Consider the following 12,436-nt stretch of genomic DNA (forward strand, 5'->3'; position numbering starts at 1 on the left):
CCTGGAAGATGTTCTACAGACCATGGACCAGGAGGAGACAAGCCTCCTTCTCCAGCCCATGTGGTCATACTGTAAAAAGCGCCCTATATCCAGGTCAGGTGTTCCTTCAGTGGCCCACCAGGGGGCGCCCTAGATCAGACGATCCTCCAGTGAACCACCAGGGGATGCTGTAGTCCAGATCCGCCCTGACCCGGAATCACAACAACTCCTGCTCCAGGACAGACAGTCCGCAGATAGTATCGCTCACTTCGGCTGTTAATGCGACACAAAGTTTCTTCTATAATGACCCTCAGACAGCCCTAGAGCATTAAGGAGAAACATCTCGAACCCTGACATGGTCCCGGTTCTCCCGTCTCTCCGCTGTCACCCCTGCTCAGCTAGCCCATCATTCACCCCCCCACCGCCGGGCCAGCGAGTCAACAACAACCGTCTACCGCCGCATCGCCTGGTAACTTCACGCTTTTGCAGCGATCTAACATCATGGTGTGAACGGATTTGAAGTTGTGGCAGTAGTTGATGTGGTCTAAAACAGTGAGCTCTCAGCTAAAAGAGCATTATTAAAAATGTATCTTCTCTGAGCGCATGTCATGTGACTCCCCTCCTGAGAGCCCATTTCCTCGGCCCCGTGTTGTTTTGTTGTTCTGCATTGGATGAATGCCATCGTTTGTGCTCAGAACTCAGCAGTATTTAGTACTCTTAGCACTTAGTACTCAGTGCGGTTCAAGTTAAACTCAGGAGCTGTCCAACCTCTCCTTAGCTCTGAGCGGAGCCGCGATGGGGAACCAGTTGGCGGGCATCGCGCCCTCACAGATCCTGTCGGTGGACAGCTACTTCTCCGACATCCACGACCACGAGTATGACAAGAGCCTGGGCAGCACGCGCTTCTTCAAGGTAGCCCGCGCCAAGCACCGCGAGGGGCTGGTGGTGGTGAAGGTCTTCGCCATCCAGGACCCCTCGCTGCCCCTGACCAGCTACAAGCAGGAGCTGGAGGAGCTCAAGATCCGCCTCCACTCGGCCCAGAACTGCCTGCCCTTCCAGAAAAACTCCCTGACGGAGAAGGCCGCCATCCTGTTCCGGCAGTACGTCCGGGACAACCTGTACGACCGCATCAGCACGCGCCCCTTCCTGAACGGCGTGGAGAAGCGCTGGCTGGCGTTCCAGATCCTGACGGCCGTGGACCAGGCCCACAAGGCGGGCGTGCGGCACGGCGACATCAAGACGGAGAACGTCATGGTGACCAGCTGGAACTGGGTGCTGCTGACGGACTTCGCCAGCTTCAAGCCCACCTTCCTGCCCGAGGACAACCCCGCCGACTTCAACTACTTCTTCGACACGTCGCGGCGCCGCACCTGCTACATCGCACCGGAGCGCTTCGTGGACGGCAGCATGTTCACGGCGGAGAACGATCAGACCACGCCCCTGGTGGACCTCTCCAACAACAACCAGCGCAGCCGCGGGGACCTCCGGCCCACCATGGACATCTTCTCAGCAGGTAGCCCCCCCCGGCTCCCCCCCCCTCCCCCCCGGCTCCCTGCACCCTGTCCCCTACCCATAATGCACCCTGTCTCCACCCATAATGCCCCCTGTTCCCTACCCATAATGCCCTCTGTCCCCTGCAGGCTGTGTGATCGCGGAGCTCTTCACGGAGGGGGTGCCGCTCTTTGACCTCTCCCAGCTGCTGGCGTACCGCAAGGGGCAGTTCCAGACGGAGCACGTCCTGATGAAGATAGAGGACGAGAACGTCAGAGAACTGGTACACAGACACACTCACGTCTACAGCGAGGGCGCTCAGCAGACGCTGTTATCCAAAGCGCCTTTCAACAATATAAACAAGAGAAACAACAATATATCTCTGTCAGTACAGTACGGATGTTCATAGAACCAAGTGCCAAGCACTAACCATCACTAGGTTAACCCATTCCCTGTAAACACCAGAGATAGCTAGGAGAAGATGCTACACAAGGCTCTTTGGATGTACCATCTGCTAACAGCTATCAGAACAGCCGTTATTATAGTTATCATGGAGATGGTTACTCTGGTACAGTGACTGTTGTTACAGTGACACTGCTACAGTGGAGTAACCTTCTAGCCACCAACCACCAGATTTGAACAGTTTGACAGCTACCATGGTAACTACAGTAACAGTTCCTACGTTTCTAAGGCGTAGGAACTGTTTGAAGGTACCATGGTAACTGTATTAAAGGTGTATGAACCGCCAAACCTCCGAACACCGTAACTGTTCGATGGTGACCATGGTAACTGAAGTAAAGGTGTATCAACCGCCATACATCCGAACACCGTAACTGTTTGACGGTTACCATGGTAACTCCTTCCCCCCCCCCCCCCCCCCCCCCTCCCCTAGGTGATGCAGATGATCCAGCGCGAGCCGGACAAGAGGCAGTCGGCGGAGGACTACCTGAGGCAGCAACGGGGGCGGGCCTTCCCCGACATCTTCTACAGCTTCCTGCAGCCGTACATGGCGCAGTTCGCCAAGGAGACCTTCCAGTCGGCCGACGAGCGCATCCTGGTCATCAGGAAGGACCTGGACAACATCCTGCTCAACCTCCGAGGAGGTGTGTGTGTGTGTGTGTGTGTGCGTGTGTGTGTGTGTGTGTGTGTGTGTGGGTGTGGGTGTGTGTGCGTGTGTGCGCATGCGTGCCTTTGTTCTTGTCTGTCCGTGTCTATGGTATGTGTGTGTGTGTATGGATATGCCGTGTTCTTGTTTTTGTGTCTGTGTCTATGGTGTGTGTGTGTTTGTGTGTTCTTGTGTGTCCGTGTCTGTTGTGTGTGTGTGTGTTCTTGTGTGTCTGTGTCTGTGGTGTGTGTGTGTGTGTGTGTATGGATATGCCGTGTTCTTGTTTTTGTGTGTGTGTGTGTGTGTGTGCTTATGAGCCTATCCTGATGTCCTTGTGCGTGTTTGCGTCTGCTTGACCCCAGGGAGCTCCTCCTCCCTCTCCTCCCTCTCCTCCGGCGGGGAGAAGGTGTGCCAGGAGGAGGGCTCCGTGGCGGTGGGCCCCCGGGAGGAGCAGGGCCTGACGGTGCTGGTGTCGGTCATCACGTCCTGCCTCCAGACGCTGGGCTGCTGCGACGCCAAGCTGGCGGCGCTGGAGCTGGTGCTGCACCTGGCGCCGCGGCTGGCCGTGGACGTGCTGCTGGACCGCATCGCGCCCTACCTGCTGCACTTCTGCGGCGACGGGGTGCCGCGCGTCCGGGCTCAGGCCGTGCGCACGCTGGCCAAGGTGCTGGCGCTGGTGAAGGAGGTGCCGCGCAACGACGTCAACATCTACCCCGAGTACATCCTGCCCGGCATCGCCCACCTGGCCCAGGACGAGGCCACGGTGGTGAGGCTGGCCTACGCAGGTAACCCCCCCAGACCCCCAAGGCACCCTCCAGGCTCAGGGTGACTGCTGGGGGCTTGACCTGCTGTTACCGTGACGACCCCTGTGTTTGACCTGCTGTTACCCTGACGACCCGTGTGTTTGACCTGCTGTTACCGCGACGACCCGTGTGTTTGACCTGCGGTTACCGTGACGACCCGTGTGTTTGACCTGCTGTTACCGTGACGACCCGTGTGTTTGACCTGCTGTTACCGTGACGACCCCTGTGTTTGACCTGCTGATACCCTGACGACCGTTGTGTTTGACCTGCTATTATCGTGACGACCCGTGTGTTTGACCTGCCGTTACCGTGACGACCCGTGTGTTTGACCTGCTGTTTCCTTGACGACCTGCTGTTACCGCGTTAACCTGTGTGTGTGACCGGTTGTTACCTTGACCCCCTGCTAAGACCATCCGTTTCCATGAAGACTATCTGTTTCCATGACGACCTGCTATCACCGTGACTATCTATGTTTCATCCTTGCCCTGCTGTTACCCAGACAACCTGTGTGTGTGACCTGTGTGTTTGCCCGGCGGTTCCCCTGACGACCTGTGTGTGTGACCTGTGTGTGTGACCTGTGTGTGTGACCCGTGTGTTTGCCCGGCGGTTCCCCTGACGACCTGTGTGTGTGTGTGTGTTCGGCGGCGGCCCAGAGAACATCGCCCACCTGGCGGAGACGGCGCTGCGCTTCCTGGAGCTGGTGCAGGAGAACCAGGTGGTGCCGGAGGGCGGCCTGGAGGAGGCGGAGGAGGCTCTCCACCCCAGCGACAACTACGACTCCGGTACGCTCCCCCTCTCTCCCGCCTCCTCCTCCCCCTCCTCCTCCTCCCCCTCTCTCCCGCCGCCTCCTCCTCCTCCACCTCTCTCCCGCCTCCTCCTCCTCCTCCACCTCTCTCCCGCCCCCTCCTCCCTCTCCCTCGTCCCGGCCGTGGTGGCGTGCTGAGACCGGGACACCCCTGGGTTTGTGTAACACGTATCCCCCCCCCCCCCCCCCCCCCCCCCAGAGCTGCAGGCGCTCCACGAGATGGTGCAGCAGAAGGTGGTGACGCTGCTCAGCGACCCGGAGAACATCGTGAAGCAGTCGCTGATGGAGAACGGCATCACGCGACTCTGCGTGTTCTTCGGCCGGCAGAAGGCCAACGACGTGCTGCTGTCTCACATGATCACCTTCCTCAACGACAAGAACGACTGGCACCTCCGGGGGGGCTTCTTCGACAGCATCGTGGGTCAGTGGGGCCTAGGGGCGGGGCCTCAGGGGCGGGGACTCAGGGGCGGGGCCTAGGGGCGGGGCCTCAGCGGCGGGGCCAGGGCGCGGTGAGGCGCAGGGGTTTGGGGCCGGCGGGGAACAGCCCGGCCTGGGCTTCGGTGCTCATACCCGGTCAATACTGTTTAAGGACGCACGTTGAAGTGTGAACACATTTTTCTACGATTTTAAAATCTGGAAACGGAAAGCAGCTCTGGTTCATGCTAGGTAGCTCATGGAAGCAGAAGTATTCGACACGCAGGTCGATTTCTCAACCAATGTAGAAAAAAGTAAATGGAAAGAGAATCGGACGCTCACAATCCAGTTGTGTGTGTCTGTGGACGTGTGTCTAATGGTCTTCCCTGTGTGTGTGTGTGTGTGTGTGTGTGTGTGTGTGTGCGTGTGTGTCCAGGCGTGGCTGCGTACGTGGGCTGGCAGAGCTCGTCCATCCTGAAGCCCCTGCTGCAGCAGGGTCTGAGCGACGCGGAGGAGTTTGTGATCTACAAGGCGCTCAACGCGCTGACCTGCATGTGCCAGCTGGGCCTGCTGCAGAAGCCTCACATCTACGAGTTCGTCAGCGACATCGGTGGGTTCCCATTGGCTGACGCCTCTGTCATGTGATGTGTTGGTGTGAAATGTTATGTTGGTGTGGTCTATCGTTGATATATTCAGATTTTCCGTTCGCTTTATTTGTTGTCATAAGGTATTTATGAATCCGATAAGATACAACAGATTCATCCCAAGCAGTAAATAAGGGTGAAACAAAAAGGATAATGTTAATAAATGTTTAAGAATATGCATATATGTACACTTTTATTTCCATAATTGTATTATTTTATTTTGTTTCTGGACATTCTTTCAGTTTGACTGATAGTCAGTCTGCATCGGGTCCTCTGTGTTCAGTGTTCCTGATGTTCCTCAGTGTTCCTGATTTTCCTCAGTGTTCCTGATGTTCCTCAGTGTTCCTGATGTCCCTCACTGTTCCTCAGTGTTCCTGCTGTCCCTCAGTGTTCCTGATGTCCCTCATGTTCCTCAGTGTTCCTGCTGTCCCTCAGTATTCCTGATGAGTGTTCCTGATGAGTGTTCCTGATGTCGTGTTCTGTGTTCCAGCTCCGTTCCTCTGCCACCCCAACCTGTGGATCCGCTACGGGGCGGTGGGCTTCATCACGGTGGTGGCCCAGCGCCTCAGCGTGGCCGACGTCTACTGCAAGCTGATGCCCCACCTCTCGCCCTTTATCACCCAGCCCATCATACAGGTCAGACCCCCTCCTCTTCATCACCCCTCCTCCTCCTCTCCTCCACCCCATCTTAATGAGGAAGGAGTGCTGGTGGTTTCATGGTGAATGAGTGAACAGCCTGGTTGTGTTGTGGTGAATGAGTGAACAGCCTGGTTGTGTTGTGGTGAATGAGTGAACAGCCTGGCTATGGTGAATGAGTGAACTTCTGGCTGTGTTGTGGTGAATGAGTGAACAGTCCGGTTGGGGTGAATGAGTGAACCTCCGGCTGTGCTGTGGTGAATGAGTGAACAGTCTGGTTGTGGTGAATGAGTGAACAGTCTGGTTGTGGTGAATGAGTGACCCTCTGGCTGTGTTGTGGTGAATGAGTGAACCTCTGGCTGTGGTGAATGAGTGAACCTCTGGCTGTGGTGCATGAGTGAACCTCTGGCTGCGCGGTGGTGAATGAGTGAACCTCTGGCTGCGCGGTGGTGAATGAGTGAACCTCTGTCTGCGCTGTGGTGAATGAGTGACCCTCTGGCTGCGCTGTGGTGAATGAGTGAACCTCTGGCTGCGCGGTGGTGAATGAGTGAACCTCTGGCTGTGTTGTGGTGAATGAGTGAACCTCTGGCTGTGGTGAATGAGTGAACCTCTGGCTGCACGGTGGTGAATGGTACCTCTGACTGCACGGTGGTGAATGAGTGAACCTCTGGCTGTGGTGAATGAGTGAACCTCCTGCTGTGCTGTGGTGAATGAGTGAACCTGTGGTGAATGAGTGAACCTGTGGCTGTGGTGAATGAGTGAACCTCTGGCTGCGCTGTGGTGAATGAGTGAACCTCTGGCTGTGGTGAATGAGTGACCCTCTGGCTGCGCGGTGGTGAATGAGTGAACCTCTGGCTGCGCTGTGGTGAATGAGTGAACCTCTGTCCGCGCCCCGCTGCAGATGGACAAGGAGCTGGTGCTGCTGAGCGTGCTGAAGGAGCCCGTGAGCCGCTCCATCTTCGACTACGCGCTGCGCTCCAAGGACATCGCCAGCCTCTTCCGCCACCTGCTGCTGCGGCTGAAGAAGCGCGCCGGGCTGATCCCCGAGTGCCCCGCCCCCGAGGACCCCGCCATCGCCCAGCTGCTGAAGAAGCTGCTGTCCCAGGTCGGGACACACACACGCACATAGACACATGTACACACACACACGCCGAAAACATACACACGCACACACACACACACACATAGACACATGTACACACACGCGCCGAAAACGTAAACGCACACACATGCACATATACACATATACACACACGTACACACACACACGAATGCACATGAATACACACGCACCACACGCATACACTTACACGTACATGTACACACAAGCCCAGACACGCACATATGCACACGCAAGTGCGCATGCACACACACACACACACATACTCACACGTAAACTCAAATACACACACACATACACGTCTGAGGTGGTTGATGGTGGAGGTGGTTGATGGTGGAGGTGGTTGATGGTGGAGGTGGTTGATGGTGGAGGTGGTTGATGGTGGTTGATGGTGGAGGTGGTTGATGGTGGTTGATGGTGGAGGTGGTTGATGGTGGTTGATGGTGGAGGTGGTCGATGGTGGAGGTGGTCGATGGTGGAGGTGGTCGATGGTGGAGGTGGTCGATGGTGGTTGATGGTGGAGGTGGTTGATGGTGGAGGTGGTTGATGGTGGAGGTGGTTGATGGTGGAGGTGGTCGATGGTGGAGGTGGTTGATGGTGGAGGTGGTCGATGGTGGAGGTGGTCGATGGTGGAGGTGGTTGATGGTGGAGGTGGTCGATGGTGGAGGTGGTTGATGGTGGAGGTGGTCGATGGTGGAGGTGGTTGATGGTGGAGGTGGTTGACGGTGGAGGTGGTTGATGGTGGAGGTGGTTGATGGTGGAGGTGGTCGATGGTGGAGGTGGTCGATGGTGGTTGACGGTGGAGGTGGTCGACGGTGGAGGTGGTTGATGGTGGAGGTGGTTGACGGTGGAGGTGGTTGATGGTGGAGGTGGTCGATGGTGGAGGTGGTTGATGGTGGGGGTGGTCGATGGTGGAGGTGGTTGATGGTGGAGGCGGTCGATGGTGGAGGTGGTTGATGGTGGTGGAGGTGGTTGATGGTGGAGGTGGTCGATGGTGGAGGTGGTTGATGGTGGAGGTGGTCGATGGTGGAGGTGGTTGATGGTGGAGGTGGTTGACGGTGGAGGTGGTTGATGGTGGAGGTGGTCGATGGTGGAGGTGGTCGATGGTGGAGGTGGTTGATGGTGGGGGTGGTCGATGGTGGTTGACGGTGGAGGTGGTTGATGGTGGAGGTGGTTGACGGTGGAGGTGGTTGATGGTGGAGGTGGTCGATGGTGGAGGTGGTTGATGGTGGGGGTGGTTGACGGTGCGGTTGTCTTACCTTCCCTCTGCCCCCCAGGGCATGACGGAGCCCGAGGAGGACAAGCTGCTGGCGCTGAAGGAGTTCATGCTGAAGTCCAACAAGGCCAAGGCGGTGGTTGGGGAGCAGGGCTCCCAGGGCGAGGCCGCCCAGACCGGGGTGATCGACCTCGCCCTGCTGGGCATCTCCGGGCGCCAGGTGGACCTGGTCAAGCCCAAGGCCGAGCCCGACGACAAGAAAGGTAACCCCTGACCCCTGACCCCTGACCCCTGACCCCGCCCACCAGGGGGCGACATTCCTGACCTCCCAGGGGTCGTTTCCCATGATGCATCTGTCCTGAGTCATCCAGGACAGATGGCCGTGTCTCGGTTGCGAGGATGCTTCCTAAAAAGGAGATAAGTTAAGGTGATAGGATAGGAAACTACACGTTTAGGTGATAGGAAACGACACGTGTAGGTGATATGAAACGACACGGTTAGGTGATTGGATAGGAAACTACACGTTTAGGTCGTTTCCTATCCTTAGTTGTTTATGGTTTAGTTAATAGACTTTTGCACAACGTGACTTATTAGTGTCGCTCTACGATGCTTCCTCACTTTGAAGCACTTCAACACATACTGTATATTTGAGAATTACGCAAGCAACCTAAAACTGTCTTGAGCGCACACTTTTTTTGTGAATGAGTGAAGGGTGTGTTATGTTTTTGTTCATGAGTGAAGGGTGTGTTATGTTTTTGTGAATGAGTGAAGGGTGTGTTATGTTTTTGTGAATGGGCGAAGGGTGTGTTATGTTTTTGTGAATGAGTGAAGGTGAGTTACCTTACCTATCGTGTGACCGCTGTAAGAGCTTCGTTCAAATGCCTCTCAGAGCTTGAGAGAGCTTCTCACTGTCATGTGGCGCCTGGAACACAACAGTCTTCAAACCTCTCCTCACAAACTAACAAAGCCTTTATCGTTCCCTCCCTGCCGCGCTCTCTCTGCGGTTCATAACGTCAAACGTCAACTCAAGCGCTCCAACGTCATGCGTGGAGCGCCTGGCAAACAGAAATCATTTGAGGGACTTTGAAATATGTTTAGTTCCTAATGTTTATTACAGAAGTGGTTTATGTTTGAATGACTAAACAAAGACGTCTTGATCCCCCCGTGGGACAGCCAGAGTTTAGCACGCGAAGCCCCAGTAAACAGCTGCTCCAGCGCGGTCCCGTAGACCTCTGAAGAATAAGTCTCGCCTCTGAGGCTCCGGTTTGTATTCCATGGGAAATAACACGGCGTTGTTTAATGACCGTACATAACAAACGGTGCTGAAGTGCTGAAGAAGTGAAAGCTGCGTCACGCTTGAACTGCACACTGTTTCCATCTAGTTTCGACTGGGTTTTGGGATTGTCGGTGCCGTAAAATTAGCAAACTATTATTAATGCTACTTTAACGGCAACGACAATCCAAAATTAGAGTGGAGACTAGATGGAAGAAGTGTGTAGTTCAAAACGTGAAGCAGCTTTTACTCCTTCGTCACCTAGAGATTTTTATGTACGGTCATTCATAAACCTCGTCTTATTTCCCGCGGACTCTGAACCGGACCCTTGGAGGCGGGACTTATTGTTCAGAGGCCTATGGCAGCGTCTCGTAGTGAGGCGAGGCGTGTCTTCCTGCGGCGCGGGGGGGGTCCTGGACATCCCCATTGGCCCCCCCCTGGTGTCCCTCGCTGGGGGGCGTCTGCTCGTCATCCTCCGCTGATCCCGTCAGCAGTCCGCAGGAAGTGGTGTTGGAATTCTGGTTGATCTTCCTGTGGTTGTTGACCCCCCCCCCCCACCCCCCCACCCCCCACCCCCCCCCTGCAGCCAAGAAACACACCAAGCAGCAGGACTCCACCATGAACGAGGAGTGGAGGAGCATGTTCGGGTCCCAGGAGCCGGCCTCTTCCCTGGTCCCCACGGTAACGGTCGCTAGGCTGCCCTGATGCTGACAGGCTGGTCTAACCTGTGTGCCAGTATCCCGGCGTCATTACAATCAGCAACCTGCCGTCTGAATCGCAATTGGGCAAATTGAATTGATTAATGAATTCACCAGATTTATTAACTGTATTCAATACATGTTGCATTAGTTTAAGCTAATGTTAGAAAAGCTTTGTTCCTCTGCATCAATGCTTACATACCAAATCCCCCTCCTCTTTAATCAAACACACTGCAGTACCACCAACAGCCTCTAGAGGGGGGCAGTCAATATCAATGTGTGTGTGTCTTACTTTGTTTGTCTCTGTCTGTCTATCCCTCTTTTTCTCTCTCTCTGACTCTGTCTCTCTGTCTCTCTGTCTCTCTGTCTGACCGTCTGTCTGTCTGTCTGTCTGTCTGTCTGTCTGTCTGTCTGTCTGTCTGACCGTCTGTCTGTCTGTCTGTCTCTCTGTCTGTCTGACCGTCTGACCGTCTGTCTGTCTGTCCGTCTCTCTCTCTGACTCTGTCTCACTGTCTGTCTGTCTGTCTGCCCGTCTGCCCGTCTGTCTGTGTCTGTCTGTCTGTCTGACTGTCTGTCGGTCTGTCTGCCTGTCTGTCTGTCTGTCTCTCTCTCTGACTCTGTCTCTCTGTCTCTCTGTCTCTCTGTCTGTCTGTCTGTCTATCTGTCTGTCTGTCTTTCCGTCCCCCAGGCTCCAGACGGGCCCCTGTCCGCGGGCCGGCGGGCGGTGGCGGCGGCGGCCCCGGTGGTCCAGGCGGCCCCGGGAGGCTCCGCCTACCAGCGGCGCCTCAACACCTGCAAGGCGGAGCTGCAGCAGCTGGTGCAGCAGAAGAGGGAGCAGTGCAGCGCGGAGCGCATGGCCAAGCAGATGATGGAGAGCGCCGAGTGGGAGAGCCGGCCGCCGCCGCCCGGTACCTAGCCCTGCTAGCACCGTTAGCACCGCTAGCACTGCTATCACTCAACATAGCTAGTACCGCTAACACTCAACCTTATAGACCAACAGTAGAGCAGACCGGTACCTACCACAGCTAGCACCGCTAGCATCGCTAACACCCAACGTCACAGACTAGCAGCAGAGGGCAGCCCAGTAGCTAGCACCGCTAATACTCAACCTATAGACTAGCAGCAGAGAGCAACCGGTAGCTAGCTAGCACAGCTAATTCACAACATTGTACCAGTAACTCTGAAACACAGCATTATACCCCTAGTACAGCAAACACACAACAGGAACAACATATGGCTAACACGCTACGTGTGTGTGTGTGTGTGTGTGTGTGTGTGTGTGTGTGTGTGTGTGTGTGTGTGTGTGTGTGTGTGTGTGTGTGTGTGTGTGTGTGTGTGTGTGTGTGTGTGTGTCTCTGTGTGTGTGTGTGTGTGTGTGTCTCTCTGTGTGTCTGTGTGTGTGTGTAGGGTGGCACCCCAAGGGGCTGCTGGTGGCCCACCTCCACGAGCACCGTGCCGCCGTCAACCGGATCCGCGTGTCGGACGAGCACTCCATCTTCGCCACGGCGTCCAACGACGGCACGGTGAAGGTCTGGGACAGCCAGAAGATGGAGGGCAAGACCACCACCACCAGGTAGGACCTCTGGGGGGGAACCTTTCGACCCCCGGCCGAAAGGTTCCTCACACTTATTGTATGTTGTACGTCCTGGCACTTAAGCAGCATTGGGTAGCGTCTTATCCTGGCGCTCTGTGTAGTACACGGGGAATGGGTTAACCTGGTGATGGTTAGTGCTTGGCACTTGATTCTATGAACCTCCTCACTGTACCGTAAGGCGGCTTGATTATGGAAAAAAATCATTATCACGATTATTTTGGTCAATATTTAAATATTTTTAGTTAGTTTGAAAACATGATGTATTTATTCAGCACGTTCTTCCCAAAAACACTTTGTAACTGAGAACTTATAACACATATAAATACACAAAATGGTCTTAAAGAAAATGTTTGAATCTAAAATAATGTACAGATATGTATCGTGCTGTTCTTTACTGTTCAGTGTATTCGTTTTGTGATCGTTTGACGCTCAAATCGAAATCGCGATTAAAATGAGATTAATCACCCAGCCCTCCCGTACCGACAGCGTTGTGTTGTGGTCCCTCCTCCTTCTGACCAATGGACGTACTGTAAGTCGCTGTTGGTAAACGCGCTGAATGTCTCTGCCTGTGGGGCCCTCAGGTCGGTGCTGACCTACTCTCGTATCGGCGGCCACGTGAAGACGCTGACCTTCGTCGGGGGCTCCCACTACCTCGCCG

The 12,436-nt window shown here is 55.3% G+C and overlaps 1 protein-coding gene across 1 annotated transcript in view; it reads left to right on the plus strand.

Moving 5' to 3' along the window:
- Positions 1-170: 170 nt before the first annotated feature.
- Positions 171-12,436, plus strand: part of pik3r4 (phosphoinositide-3-kinase, regulatory subunit 4) — a 17,539-nt gene continuing 5,273 nt past the window's right edge. Inside the window, exons 1-15 of the mRNA XM_056592650.1 lie at positions 171-448; positions 758-1,492; positions 1,620-1,753; positions 2,363-2,573; positions 2,938-3,360; positions 4,032-4,160; positions 4,383-4,604; positions 5,034-5,207; positions 5,732-5,877; positions 6,779-6,982; positions 8,275-8,476; positions 10,073-10,167; positions 10,873-11,092; positions 11,592-11,757; positions 12,360-12,436. The exon at positions 12,360-12,436 is cut by the window's right edge and continues 88 nt beyond it. Of these exons, the coding sequence (XP_056448625.1) occupies positions 775-1,492; positions 1,620-1,753; positions 2,363-2,573; positions 2,938-3,360; positions 4,032-4,160; positions 4,383-4,604; positions 5,034-5,207; positions 5,732-5,877; positions 6,779-6,982; positions 8,275-8,476; positions 10,073-10,167; positions 10,873-11,092; positions 11,592-11,757; positions 12,360-12,436 (3,121 nt within the window). The 5' untranslated portion in view covers positions 171-448; positions 758-774. The remainder of the gene's footprint in view (positions 449-757; positions 1,493-1,619; positions 1,754-2,362; positions 2,574-2,937; positions 3,361-4,031; positions 4,161-4,382; positions 4,605-5,033; positions 5,208-5,731; positions 5,878-6,778; positions 6,983-8,274; positions 8,477-10,072; positions 10,168-10,872; positions 11,093-11,591; positions 11,758-12,359) is intronic.

Source organism: Gadus chalcogrammus, chromosome 6 (genome assembly GCF_026213295.1).
Source record: "Gadus chalcogrammus isolate NIFS_2021 chromosome 6, NIFS_Gcha_1.0, whole genome shotgun sequence".
Lineage (NCBI taxonomy): Eukaryota > Metazoa > Chordata > Actinopteri > Gadiformes > Gadidae > Gadus > Gadus chalcogrammus.